General features: G+C 44.0%; 2 protein-coding genes across 4 annotated transcripts in view; one reads left to right on the forward strand and one right to left on the reverse strand.

Moving 5' to 3' along the window:
* The window catches only part of Prkcb (protein kinase C beta), a 330,729-nt gene that overhangs the window by 44,908 nt on the left and 271,067 nt on the right, over nt 1-14,754 (forward strand). The window lies entirely within an intron of this gene.
* On the reverse strand, nt 3,694-4,041 carry LOC114618521 (putative 60S ribosomal protein L37a). Its single transcript, XM_028764305.1, has one exon. The coding sequence runs from the start codon at nt 4,036-4,038 to the stop codon at nt 3,760-3,762; it is 279 nt and encodes a 92-aa protein (XP_028620138.1). The 5' UTR covers nt 4,039-4,041; the 3' UTR covers nt 3,694-3,759.

Consider the following 14,754-nt stretch of genomic DNA (forward strand, 5'->3'; position numbering starts at 1 on the left):
CTTTTAGCAGGGTTTTGAATCTGCATCCTTTGCTCATTCAGTCTAGAGAGTCAACTTGTAAAGTCTCCTTGCTTATTTTTCAACATAGGGATGGTCTGATGGCGTGTGATGTGCTGGGCATTGAATGCTGTTTATCTCTGTATACTAAATTTTCTCTCCAACCTGAATCCTTCCTCTTCTTCGCAAAAGGGGTTTAGATAGTATCAAAAGCATGAGAAAATAAAGGGGGAAGTCAGAAAGAAACACAGAAGGACAGAGGCTAGAGGAGCAGAAAGAGAATGGAGAAGGCAGGAAAGCTTGCTGAGCTTGTGACTCCTGAGTCGGCTGTGGCATGAGGGCTTTCTTGGATGTGGTGGCCTACAGCCCTTGGCTCTTTCCCTTCATGCTGACATGGACCAAATGCACCTTGTTTTCACAGTGATGATGCTGGGAGGATTTTCTAATATCTGTGCCTGGATCATCCTTCCTGATTTCTGATCAATGGTCTAGAGACCATTGCTCAGAAGTTCCAGGCTCCACTTCCGAAACAATTCTGTAACTGTGAGCTCCGACCCAGGATCAATGCAGAAAAGCAGAAAAGCACAGACGAGAAACAAAAGGAGAAATGTTACAGTGTAGCCTCATAATAATGCTTTATAGCCTTCTTTTTATAGTAAGTATCATATCACAAACATTGTTTCTCATAGCAAATCCTTTTCAAGATTCTATGTATCTTGTGTGTGAGTAGTGTATGCATGTGTATGAACAGTGTGTAGAGGTTCACTTGATCTGTGTATGCATGTATGGAGGGCAGAAACACTTTGGGTGTCTTTCTCTATTGATTTCTTGATTTTCAGTAAGGGTTTCTCACTGAACGTAGATCTGGCCAGCTAGTCCCATGGATCTGCCCGTCTCCACTCCCAGCTCTGGGATCAAAGGTATAAACCAGCATGCTTAACTTTTATGTGGGTGCTGGGAATCTGAATTCATATCCTCACTCTTGTTTAGCAAACATTTTCCCCCCACTAAACCATCTCCATGTTTCCTCTTTTAGAAATTTAATAGCTGTATAGGCTTTTACCAGATGCTTATACCAAAATTCACTCAAGCAACTCGAGTTGTAAAATGCTAGTTAGCCATTTGTCTGTGTCTTACTGGCACCTGTTTTGAATCTTTCCTAAGGATCCCTTCAGATATTAGTTAGTTTTTTCTGTGTAGGAACCACTTACAACTCAATTCTGCCCATGGCTGTTCTTTGTTCAGCTCTGCAGGTCTGCATTGCGGGTGAAGCTGTTCTTCCGGGCAGGCCTGCTTATGCATTTGCAGTCAGCTGGTGGATTGCCCATGGGGTGTCAAAACACAGACAGACAAGCCCTGAGGCATGAGCTTTGCCTATTTTGACTCACATTAAATTTGCTGCTTGTCTATACTCCATAGCAACTGACTGCATCAGGCACACAGCCCAGTTGAGAGGCGATCACTAAAGAACCTGGTTAGTGGGGACATTAATAGAATTGGACCATTATTGTAGTGAACACACTAAAGTTGCTTATATTGGAATTGAGTCAGAGGGTATGCTTCTTGCTAAGTTCTGCCTAATGCCTAGGGAAGCTTTTCACCAGATACGTTGGGACTCATTATATACTCAGCTAGAGTATAAACACCACCCCCATTCAGGTTCTTGCTATGCAGCCCAGTCTGGAACTCACTAAGCTGCTTAGGTGGGATGCAAACATGCTAGAATTGCAAGTGTGTTCCTCCACACCTGATTCTAACTTCTTTCCGTCACTGGGTAAAAAAATTGCATTAATTCCTTCCCAGAAAATAACCCCATTGCTTTTGAAACAATACATGCATTTTGTGAGGAAAAGCCATGTTGGATGCTCCAGTCTTGGGTAAAAGCACTTGCAGATGTGAATCTATCTACCAAGAAGAGTGAGTGGAAGAGCCATCCAGCTGGGATCAGTCAACTCACATGACTGAGAAAAAAATGTGATTGTTAAAAAACAAAAAGACAAACAAATGGGGGGCAGGGGAGGTGATATCAGCAAAAGTGCTACACAATCATACCAACCTGTCCTGAATTTAGATCTCTGCACTGACTCAGAAGAGGCAGGCATGGCTGTGCAGCCTGCAGTACAGGGGTGATGGTGGAGATATGCAGGTCTCCAGACTCATTGGGTGGCTTTTCTACCCAGTCAATGTTGGCTGGGTTTGGTGAGAGACCCTGTCTCAAATGTAAGGTGACAAGCGATTAAGTAAGACACCAGATGTTGACCTCTGACCTCTACCTGCATGTATGCATGCACACAAACACACTCTCCCCCCACCTATACCCTACACACACACATACCTATACTCTACAGACACACACACACTCATACACACACACACACACTCACACACCCTCTTCTCTCTCTCCCTCACACACACTTACACACACCATCTTCTCTCTTTCTCTGTCACACACACACACACACACACACACACACACACACACACACACACACTTTTGCTCCCCCCGCCCCCACAGATAAAACCAAATAAACAATATGTTCATTATAAAAACCTGAACAGTGTCTTCCTCCTCAGTGTCTTCATTAGTTCATGGTAGCTTTGTTTACATAGTCATTGGGTCCCACACACTAAGCATACACTCTACCATTGAGTGACACCTCACCCACCAGCATGTTGTATGTTTTGGGGTTAAATTTACTTATATCATATTTAGAATCTTTAACTTGTAATTATTCATGAAATTTGCCTTTACTTTCCATTTTTGTTTTTATTGTGCTTTCTCTGACAAATTTTTGCTATTTTCATCAACACATCTGGGGAAACAGCTATCTTCTCTTGTTTTTTAGTGCTTAGGAAGTCAGAATAGCAAGCGATGTAGAACGTATTTTTAAAGTTGGAGTATGTCTTAGCTTGGGTTTTGCTGCTGTGAAGAGACACCATGACCAAGGACAACATTTAATTGGAGCTGGCTTACAGGTTCAGAGATTCAGTCCATTATCATCAAGGCGGGAACATGGCAGTGTCTCGGCAGACATGGCACAGGAGGAGCTGAGAGTTCTACATCTTCATCTGAAAGCAAACAGGAGAAGACTGGCTTCATGGCAGCTAGGATGAGGGTCTTAAAGCCCATGCCCACAGTCACACACTTCTTCCAACGAGGCCATACCTGCTCAAACAAAGCCACACCTTCAAATAGAGCCACTCCCTGGGCCAAGCGTATTTAAACCACTACAGAGGGAGCCAACTGTTTGGACCCAGGCATTTCTCACATGATGCCTTTTCAAGGATTTGACAGATTTCCGAATGTAGCCCATGACCATTTTTTTGGGGGGATGTCTCCCTGAAACTACTTACTCAGCTGGGTTTTTAGTTTATTAGCACAGGATCACACGATTCTTCGGAGACTGGAAAGCCACTTTGCCGTCTGCGGGTCTGCCTCTTTTCTCATTCTTAGTGAGAGGTTTCTATTTTTATTTTTAAATTTGTCTTTGATCAGCTTTGCCAGAGTATTGCTGTTTAAACCACCACACCAAATACTGCACCCTCCTGTACTGTTCTTTCTTGTGGATGTTTTATTCTGTATTCTAGTGCCTGAGCCAAATGCCCTTGGATACTTTTCTTTATCTACACTGATCGCTCGAAGACTAGACAGTTCACTGGCCTACAATGGTTGCAAGTTTTAAAAATATCTTTGCATTTTTTTTTTTTTCTGTAAATTAACCCGTTTATTGCAGGGCAGGCGAGTCTCAGGCGGTAGGGCTTCTACTGGTCTTTCAGTTCCTTCAATCTTCTGATGGCAGACTTCACTGTGACTGCAGAGGTGGTGTTGTAGGTCCAGGCCCCACCAGCCACCGTTTTCATGCAGGAACCACAGTGCCAGATACCAACAGCTCGTCTCTTCATCTTCGTCTTGCCGCAGAAGGAGCAAGTATACTTAGCGTGCTGGCTAATTTCAATTTTCTTCACCATTTTCCGGAGGGAGGCCCCATAGCGGGTCCCGTATTTCCCGACGATCCCAACCTTCTTGGTGCGTTTAGCCATATCGCAGGAACCGAAGCCCAAGCCCGAAGAGGAATATATCTTTGCATTTTTAAAAACAAACTTGCCGTATGAATTTTGAATGCATTTTTAAAACTGCATTATTTATTTATTTGTTCATTTGTGTGTGTCTGTGTGTGTGTGTGTGCACGTGCCCATGCATGTATGCATTCAAGAGTGTGTTTCAGTGCCATGGTGCACACGTGGAAGTCAGAGGACAATTTGTAGGAATCAGGCCTTCCTTCCACTATGTGAGTCCCAAGGATTGAACTCAGGTCGTCAGGCTTGGAGGCAAGCGCCTTTGCCTGCTAAGCCATGTTGCCAGCCCTGATTTTTAGTATTTTTTTTAATGCCGTAGGCGTTTAAGCTTCATGATTCGTCAGTCTTCATTGTGAAACCAGACAGCCATGGGCTTCATTCCCTGCAACTTAGCAAACTATGAACCAGTTTTAGCTTCTCCTACATGTGTTCCTAAATGCTCCTTTTCTGATATTTAAAGCAAATGATATAATCAATGTGAAGTGCTTTGCAAAATGCCAGGCATGTGAATTGCAAGTCATAACTGGCTTTGTTATAATATTATTGGTGTGGCTCTTGTGAATACAAAATACTTGTTTTGTCCTGTGTAACATGTTTACACATTAACTGTGGTGTGATGCCGATATCTCCATGCACAGCAACTGTTCTCATTTCTTCTTTTTTATTTTCTGTCATTTTATTCTCAGTAAGGCTCTGTGAGCACTATGTATTTGAATTCTGATTTTTTCCCCAAATTATGAATCATTGTCTTTTAATGGGAAAATTTGATCCATTTACATTATTTTGTAAGGCATGACTTTTGGCAAGGTTCTCCTTCTCTTCTCCCAACCAGTTCCCAACTTTCTTCTATAAATCTTGGCCACAAAATTTATGGAAAAAATTAATATATTTGTTTGCTCATAAGTTGCTATTGCACATGCATATTTTCCATGTCTTCAAGACATTTTGAGATGTGACTGATTTTATTATTCACCTGTCTTCTGACCCATTTGTCAGAAATAAACACATATTGTATGAGAGTGCTGTACTATATGTTGGGTAAAGTCTGGGTGAGAGGTTGACTTGTTTCATCACTGAACCTACACTGATAGAATGAGGGAAATATACACAAGATTAAGACAAATATAAAGTAAAACAAAGATATAAGGAAAACAAGGGTCTCGGAGAAAGAATAACATAAGTTTGTCCACCTGACTCTAATGGGGGCCATGAAGGTGATGTTTCTGCTTCTACCTTAAAAACGAGAAGGCATTAGCTATGTGAAGAGAAGAGGGCCATTCTAGGCAGAAAGGCCAGCATGTGCAATGTCCTGGGGGAGGAAACAGTCCTATTCTAGTTATATTTACATGTGAATTATTTTGCTTTTGTCAGCAATTAGTTTTGAATTAAGAGAATATATGGAAATACAGTATGTCTCTTGAAGTGAAATAAAATGAAGCATTGAAAAACGCCTGTGAATGCAACTGGGAAACTCTCTATACCTCTATTTATCTACCCATAGACATATCTATCCATAACCTTCCCTCCCTCCTTTCTTTCATCCACCCCACTATCCATCTATCTCTCCATCCATCCATCCATCCATCCATCCATCTGTCCTTCCTTCTCTCCCTCTTTCCATCCATCTATCCACCATCCATCCATCCATCCATCCATCCATCTGTCCTTCCTTCTCTCCCTTCTTCCATCTATCTACTCCCCATCTACTCACTCATTTATCTGTTCATCTACTCACCTATCCATCCATCCATTTGTCTGTCCATCCATCCATCCATCCATCTGTCCTTCCTTCTCTCCCTCTTTCCATCCATCTATCCACCATCCATCCATCCATCCATCCATCCATCCATCCATCCATCGGTCTTTCCCTCCCTCTTCCCATCCATCTATCTATCCTTCCTTCCTTCCTCCCTCCCTTCCTTCCTTCCTTCCTTCCTTCCTTCCTTCCATCCATCCATCTGCCCACTCCCCTACTCATTTGTCCATCCATCCTGTGAACATTTTTGAATCCCTACTATGTGCCTGCACCAAGTGGTAATGACAAAATAATACAGCACATTTGGAGTGTAGAGCCTAGTGTCTAGGTCTAGAGGCTGAAGGGCCCTTGGGGATAAAGCTTGTTGCCTGTGGTGGAGGAGGATGCATCATGGAGTGGAGGAGGCAGTGTGATGGACTCTGCTGAGCCCTGAGCAGGGAGGGGGTGGTGGGAAAGAACTGAGAGCAACTCCTGCCAGATGGCTTCATTCTTCCCCCTGAAGGAAGTGGGGAGTTCATGCTGTGATGTGCTACAGGAGAACAGTGTTTCCCGAGGGCTCGCAGGGGCATTTGGAATCTAAAGACTACAGCTCGTTGATGTGTGTTGGGAAAAAAAAGCTCTTTTTTCCCCCTTTCCTTTTTCAGCTGTTGTGAAGGGATAATCAGACCAGTTTTATAGGCCCAGAAAGTACAATTGACAATGGCTGGAGCCCTAACCAGGTGCTAAGCAGACACTGATGGCTTATGCAGCTGTCACCTGGAAGCCAGAGTCCTTCTGCTTCTGGACTAACCAAGCTTTTGAAGCTAATTAGGTTCTGATAACAAATCTTGTCTACTTTGCTTCTAATCTTCAGGAACCTTACTGTATTCAGAATGAGGAGAGGATCAGAGGTTATATGTCTTTAAAATGTGATTGTTTGCACAGAGGCCCTCCCGCTCTCCTTCCTTTTCATTCATGGATGGATGCATGCATCCATCCATCCATTCACTATTTGAATGTCTGTAGTGAGCTCATCTAATGACCAGCAAATTAGAAGCAGTCACTACCACATAGAGTTCTCCCAGAAGGGAAGGAAAACAAGCAAATGATTATGTAGATGATTATATAATTACCGTTGTGTCAAAGACTATACCTGAGGAGAATGTAGTATGTAAGAATGTATATTAAAGGGCCAGAGTGACTCAGCAGTTAAGAACGCCAGTTGCTTTTCCAGAGGAACTGGGTTCAATTCCCAATACCCACATGGTGACACAAACCAGCTATACTGCCAGTCCTAAGGGATCTGGCCCTCTTTGGGCCTTCATTGGCCCTAGGTAGGTATACATGTGGTTCATGGATGTGCATTCAGACAAAACACCCATACACATAAAGTTTAAAAAAAGAAGGCATATTAAAGCAATCTGTTTTAGATTGAAGATGAGAGAAGTCAGTCCTGACAAACTGAGATTTAAGCAAAATAGGAGATCAACAACAACAACAACAACAACAAAGCATCCCAGGCAGAGACCCTGGAATACGAAGGAGCATTGCAACATCAAGATGGGACGATGCATAATAAAACAATATTACACCCACTTATCAAGGACCTATTAGGCACTGTGCAGCCCTAAGCTGTGTGGTCTTGACAGAATCATTTAACTGCTGTGCACCTTAATCTACACACCTGTTATGTCAGCCGACAGTGATTTGATTAGCTTCATTGGTTTCTCTAAGGATTTGTGTCATTCATGGCATGATGCTTGGGGCCTAGTGAGTGTTCAGAAGGTGGAAGCATGGTGTTTATGTGAATGGCATTGGGTGAGGGGGAGCTCTTTTGGGGGTTCATTGCTTGTCTTTGATTGTGTTGCTGATTTCTTTGTGGGGTTACTTAGAGCGTCTGCTGCAATGGAAGTCTGCCACTGAGTGTGGTCAACCTTGTGAAACAACTGTTTCTCCATCTGCTTCCATGGGAACAGGAAATAGAGATGCCAGCCATGGCGTGTCCTTCAAGCAGCAGGAGCATTGGCTCTTGGTCTTTGTAGCATTGGTCGGCATGGAAGGACAAGGGTAATAATTACCAAAGGACAGATTTGGGGAACCCCCATTTCTTATGTTTTAATAAGATGAACACATCTCTGTTCTTTGGCTGTTAGGAAGGCTTCTCTCCTAACTGTACTGAGAATGGAGCAATTTTCCTGCCATAGATCCTGAATGGTAAGTTATTCCAGTGGACAAAATTATGAATATGAAAGTTACTTTTTTTTTTAACGCCATGACAAAGCACCAGAGAGAACTCAAGGGAGAAAGGTTTATTTCAGCTCATAGTTCAGTCTGTGATCACTGGGCTCTGTTGTTCCTGGGCCTCTATGAGACTGAACATCATGGTGGGCAGCATGATAGAGACACTGGGTGCTCACTTCATGGCAGTCAGGAAGCTGAAGGAGAGATACAGAGGAAGAAGCTGAAGATGGGCCAGACCTCTCAGAGGTTTGCTGTCCAATGACACACTTTGCTCAATCAGGCTCCACCTTCCGCAGTTTCTACCATCCCCCAATATCCATTTAATTATCGATCCACCAATGGATTCATGATCATTCATTTCTGAAGAGTCCATCAGCTAATAAATCAGGTCTTTCACATGTTAGCATTTTAGGGACACTGTATACCTAAACCATAATGATGGACATGCCTCATCAGTAGTCAAAAACCCATCATTTGTAATAAGGGATTTCCATATTATTAAATATGGAGAGAAAAGGGAATAAAGAAGGCATGGTTATTACTGTTCAGGACTCAGAATCTAACCCAGATGATTTGTGCCTATATCATAGTGCAATACCAGAGACAGTTAGTCTGTGATCATTTGACAGGGTGGGGATTGCTACCGGAGTCTAGAGGGTAAAGGAACTGCTAAACACATACAAGTGTATAGGGCATCTTTACAACAAGGAAATGTTCAGTCCTAGTCTATGAATGAAAAGTCCCTGAGCTAACTGTGTAGAACCACTTTAGTAAATCAGTTGTGGAAGAATGGGGTAGAAGTATCCATTCTTAGATTGTGTGTTGTGTGTTGTGTCTGTGTGTGTGTGTCTTTGCATGATGTTGGGTGCTGTTGGTTGTCTTGCTCAGTCACTCTTAGCCTTATATCCTCGGACATGGTTTCTCACTAGACTTTCAATCAGGAAACCCCAGTGATACTCCTGCCTCTGCACCTGCAGTGTAGAGGTTACAGGTGTGCACGTGATTACCTCCAGAGTTTTACATGTGTGCTTAGGACTTGGATGCAGGTCTTCACATTTGTACAGTAAACCCTCTGACCCACTGTGCCTCCTCCCCTGCCTGATCATGATAGGGAATTCTGTATGTGTATTTGTGGATTGATCTAAACTTTCACAGCCTCCTCTATCATCTTTTCCAAGACATTTAAATCATTTATTAATGATTCAAATAATAATCTATTAACTGTCAGTTCAAATAGTTTGCTTTTGAATACTTACAAAGTTTTAATTCCTATAGGTACAAGAGGCAGATGTTGTTCTAGGCCTTCCATTCTCTGCTCTCCTGCCAGCAGCTGCTTAGGTATTCCTGCAGATGCCTCTCATTCTAGTCTTAGTTCTCAGCAGTACCTCATCCATCTCTTACCTTACTTGACCATATGTCTTAGTGGTATTTTCAGTGCATGTCTTACAGAGATGTCCCCTCAGTTTTAATGGTAGCGGTAGCCCATGCTTCTTCATTCGGATGTCCTGTTGATAAGCATTGGGTTATCTCCTGTCTTGTGCTACAACAAATGATAATGCCGTGACTCTCCTTGTACGGAACCATGGACACTATCTTCACACGGTCCGTAGCGCAAAGTCCTATTGGTCGAATTATTGTGTTCTAAAGGCACATCCAGGCCTGAGGTGAAGCTCAGTGAGCAAAGGGCTTGCCTTGTAAGTATGAGAACCCAAGTTTGGTCCCCAGAGCCCACATAAAGAAAGAAACAAACCAATCAACCAACCACCATTACAGCAGAAACCCAAACATGGTAGTGAGTGCTTGTAACCTCAGGGCTGGGGAGTTAGACTTTGATGTTCTAACTGGTGTTCCCTGGTGAGCCAGCCTAGGCTTATTAGTGAGTTCCAGGCCAGTGAGAGACCCTGTCTCAAAAGGCAGGTGAAAGGTACCGATGAACAACATCTGAGGATGATCTCTGTTCCCCACGGGTGTGCATGCACACACACAGAGATGGTCCCACGTGGCTGTACATACCGTTACACACACACACACACACACACACACACACACACACACACAGACACACTTGTAGCATGTACGCAAGCACACCTACCCACACTGGATCTACTCACTGTGTATTCTGCCCCATTTTTAGTCCTTGTGGACTTCCCTCCTTTCCCTATGAGTCACCTGCGCTGAAAGAGTCACCTATTTCTTCCCCATACTGCAACTGCTTTCTTTAATCTACAAGATTAATTTCTTTCCTAATCAAGACATAATTCCTAAGGATAGTATGAAAATATTAATTACGTCTATCATCCTAAGGCTCTGAGGGTTTGCAGTATCATCTTCCCAAACTGCTCATGTTTCCTAGAGCATAGCAAGGGTCCCTCTCTCTGCCACCAATCTCTCATGATAGGTCGCACCCACCATCTTTTCCAATGGGCTTTCTCCTGAGATTAAGTAGAAAGCATGAGTTCTCTTGCTTAGAAAAATTGATTAACTCAACAGGGGCACCTGCTGCTTGATTGGGAGACTATCAGAGTTTGGAGCCTGCTGGCTGCAATCGCTATGCAGACTGGAAGTTGTGGGGTGTTTTTGTCTGCAGGAAGCAGCTCTGAGAGCGGAAGAGGAGGGAGACTAGATGGAGAGAAGAGGGAATTAGAAGAGGAGGAAGCCGTGGGAGAGAGAGAGATGGACAGGGTAGGGCAGGGCAGGCCAGATTTCTGCTGCCTATGCGTTGGGGATGGATGCCAAGGGAAATTTGTGTTGCTTCCTGGAGCCACAGACAGTTGCCTGAGCTTGTGAGGAGCCTTTCTCTCATGTCTCTTGTGGGAGTAGACTGGTCACAGCATATTTTCCAGGCCCATCGGAAGGCTTCACTCCGAATTGTTTTGTTTGAATTCAGTTATTTGATAAGCAGCTGTCCAAAGTAGGAACAGATCTAGCTGGAGAAACCAGGGAGCATGGCTGGCTTCTCTGGGTTCTGCCCCATGTGGACTATAATCTGTATTTTTCTGAAATTTGGATTGGGACAGTGAGAAAATGTTCACTCTTTCCTTGAAAAGTTAATCTTTTAATCTGGACCCGCCCAGCTGCCGCTAGCCACAGCATCTTATGCAGCCCGGGCACATTTGCCCTGAACATTTTATCACATTATTCTAAATCCTTTGAGAGTGCTCCAGTGGCTTCAGTTTGCAGCTGCGTATTAGTGACCCTTCTTGTTGCTGTGACGAAATGCCCGACTGAGCAGCCTGAGGGAGAGGAGGTTTATCTTGGTGTGCAAGGTCACACCAAGGGCTCGGTCCCTGGTGGTGCAGAGATCAGAGTAGAGCAGCTGCCAGCATGGTGTGGGGAAGCAGAGGAAAGGATGCCCAGGAAAAGATGAAGGCAGGATATGGCCTCAGACCCACTTCCTTCCACCTCTCGCTAGCTCCCAATAATGCCATCAAGGTCTAACCCATTGATTGGGTCAGAGTCTTGTGAAACCCTCCCACAGATGCAACCAGACCTGTGCTTTCCAAGTCTCCTAGTCGTTTCTTACTGTCTTCCACTTGGCAATAAATATTAATCCCCTTGCCTCAACACCATCTCCTACCACCCCCATTGCTGCCATTACCTCCATGCCTGTCACCACCCCGCCCATCACCACTACTACCATCATCACAAAGACAAAGTGATTAAAAGCATCAGACAGAGATCAAGCCCAAGGTTAGGCTAACATTTCCTCCATGTCAAGTGTAGTCTCAAGTTCTTTTTCTATCATAACCCATTTAGCCTCTTCAGCACCCTGTGAATTCCAGATACTGTTTTAAACAATTCCCATTTTACAGATGAGAAAAGTGAGACAGAAAGGTTACACAGTTCCCCACTAGCTAGCATTTAAAACCTGAACTGTTTGGCTCCAGATTCTTACCATTTTTTTTTAAAGATCATATTGTCATGTCTTACAGGCTATGTGTACAAGATACAGTTTTGTGAAGATTTTTTTCTTAAATTGCAATATTTTTAATTTTATTGAATATTTTCTTTATTTACATTTCAAATATTATCCTTTCCCAATTTTCCCTCCAGAAACCCCCATTCCATTTCCCCCTCCTCCTGCTTCTATGAGGGTGTGCTCCCACCCACCCACCCACTCACTCCCGTCTCCCCATCTTTGAATTCCCCTATGATGGGGCATCGAGCCTTCATGGGACCAAGGGTTTCTTCTCCCATTGATGCCCAACAAGGCCATCCTCTGCTACATATACGTCTAGAGCCATGGGTCCCTCCATGTGTGCTCCTTGGTTGGTGGTTTAGACACTGGGAGCTCTGGTTGGTTAATATTGTTCTTCCTATGGGATTGCAAACCCCTTCAACTCCTTCAGTTCTTTTTCTAACTCCTCCATTGAGGACCCCGTGATCAGTTCAATGGTTAGCTGCAAGCATCCACCTCTGTATACGTCAGGCTCTGGCAGAGCCTCTCAAGTGACAGCTATATCAGGTTCCTGTCAGCATGCACTTCTTGGCATCCACAATAGTGTCTGTGTTTGGTGACTGTATTTATCTCTAAACTTTTCTTGACTCTGAGTTGTGGCTTGGTAGTTAAGAACACTTGCTGTTCTTGCAGGGGACTTGGGTTTGATACTTAGCACCACATGGTAGTTTGTAACCATCTGGCTACAAAGATCACTAGGCACACATGCAGTGCATAGACATACATAAAGGCAAAACACCTGTACATATTTTTTAAGAATCACTGATTTTGTTGTCCTTCCCCTGTGTGTATGAGTGGTGGGACTGTCCTACATGCTGCTTTTTCTATATGTATTTGGACAGGCCTGCTGTGTGCATCAAGTGTTGGTATTACCACCCACTTCTCCCTCAACATCAAAGATTCTTAGGGTGAGTTCAGACTGTAAACAATCAGGAGTACTTTAATATTGGGAATCCTAAAAGATAACACTTCAATTGAGCAACTTGCATGTGCCCAGGTACTAGAGGAGACTGTGTTTTCTACTCTGGATCTTGCAGAAAGCTGGGAGAAAAAAAGTCATATGAGAGACACATTTTGGGGAGAATGTTGAACCAATCCAGCACTGGAAGGGATCTGGGGGGTGGGGGAAACTGGAGCTCATTCCCACCCAGAAGTCTTTGCAGTTCTCCCTTTCTCTCTATGCTGAGCGCCTGCAGGGCCTCAGCTGTATCCCTCCTAAACCTGTGGCTGGGCGTTGATAGAGCTGTACCTACCTGCCATGAGGTTGGAACTTCCTGTTCAGTTTGCTGAGTCCTCTGATGCCCCGAAGGCACTAGGCCCTTATTCAACATTTGTTAGGTAAATGACTGATGTTCTATTTCAATCTTTATTCCTGTCTGTCCCCGAACTAAGCACCTCTGCTAATATCCTGCCAGTTTCCTCCAGAGTTCCTTAATTATAATCCCCAAGGGTGGCTGGTGTATCTGTCATGTTCTCTGGGTGGACCGTATGTCTGTCTTGTTTTCTGCCTGGTGCCCAGAGCAGACTTCACATGTGATGAAGAGTGTAGGCTCTGGGGATCCCAGGTCTTCTAATTCGCCGGTTGTGTGATGGCTGCTACTCGCTGAGCTACTCTGTGCCTTGATTTCCACGTGTACACAAAGAGGAGAAGAACATCTGTCTCATGAGGCCATTAAAACTGGAGCCAACACTGGGTAAGATGTTTAGAAGGGTGCCTCACATATAATAAGCACCTCATAAATGTCAGTGTTAGCGCTCCAAAATATTTGGGAGCTAAAGGTTTGAGGACCTTTATATAAAATGCACCTTTCCTGTTTGTGTGGAAAACTCTCCCCTGAGTGAGAGATAGAGCAGACCATTCAAAGGACAGAGGGATCCTGAGGTCCAGGCTGCTCTAATCTCTCCGTATTTTTTTTTTTGGAAAAGGCCAGTCCCCCACCATGCCCAGTTTCTCCATTCCCAGCTTTTTACATTTCTCTCCAGTTTAGCCCTGATTTTAAAAAAAATAAAAAACCCACAGTTGGGAATCTTGCTCGCTGATGGAGTGTGGGATCCACTACTTCCATTTAGAGAAGCAGCCGCCCCTGGTATGCAGCTGCAGGGCTGCCAGCTGACGCTGAGGCTGGGGTGGCCAAGAATGCACTGTACAGCTTCCTCTGAGTTGGCCCACAGGTCTGTGGAATGAATGCCTTCTCCCTCCTTCCTCACCAATGTGAGTTTAAAACAGAACAAGCTATGTGCACTCCTGATTCAAGTTCCACTCAGGGCAATGGACACACAGTCCATTGCTGGACACAGTTGCCGGCAGAAACCCCATTCCTGTGGTATGCCCGAGTCCTCCCAGTCCAGACCACCACTATACTCACTGTAGGTTATAAGTTAAGAGGAGGAATTTTGCATGAACAAGGAAAAGCTCTCAAATCTGACTCAAGCATCGTGTGAAACAGGCTTATCTTAAGCTGTAACTTGTTACGTCTGTGAAATTTAGATTCATACTCAGGTGTCTTGTAGTTTTGTTTGAAAGTCTGACAACCCTAGAACCTCTCCCATGACCAGTTCGCTTTACTTTCTTCTAATAATTTTCCAAATGTGTGTAACCCACAAATATCTTGATGGATTAACTCTTGGCAGACTCCCTAGCACCTGGAGCAGTGCAGGACACACTGTAGGTACTTAGCAAATGTTAGTGGAGTGAACCGTGGTCTGTGAGTGTATTCCATTTTCCTTCAAACACTCAGAAACATAG

Source organism: Grammomys surdaster, unplaced genomic scaffold (assembly GCF_004785775.1).
Source record: "Grammomys surdaster isolate TR1022 unplaced genomic scaffold, NIH_TR_1.0 142, whole genome shotgun sequence".
In the NCBI taxonomy this organism is placed as follows: domain Eukaryota; kingdom Metazoa; phylum Chordata; class Mammalia; order Rodentia; family Muridae; genus Grammomys; species Grammomys surdaster.

Bases quoted from the DNA above. Each gene is read 5' to 3' on its own strand.
- LOC114618521 (XM_028764305.1), bottom strand. From the start codon at position 4,038: ATGGCTAAACGCACCAAGAAGGTTGGGATCGTCGGGAAATACGGGACC.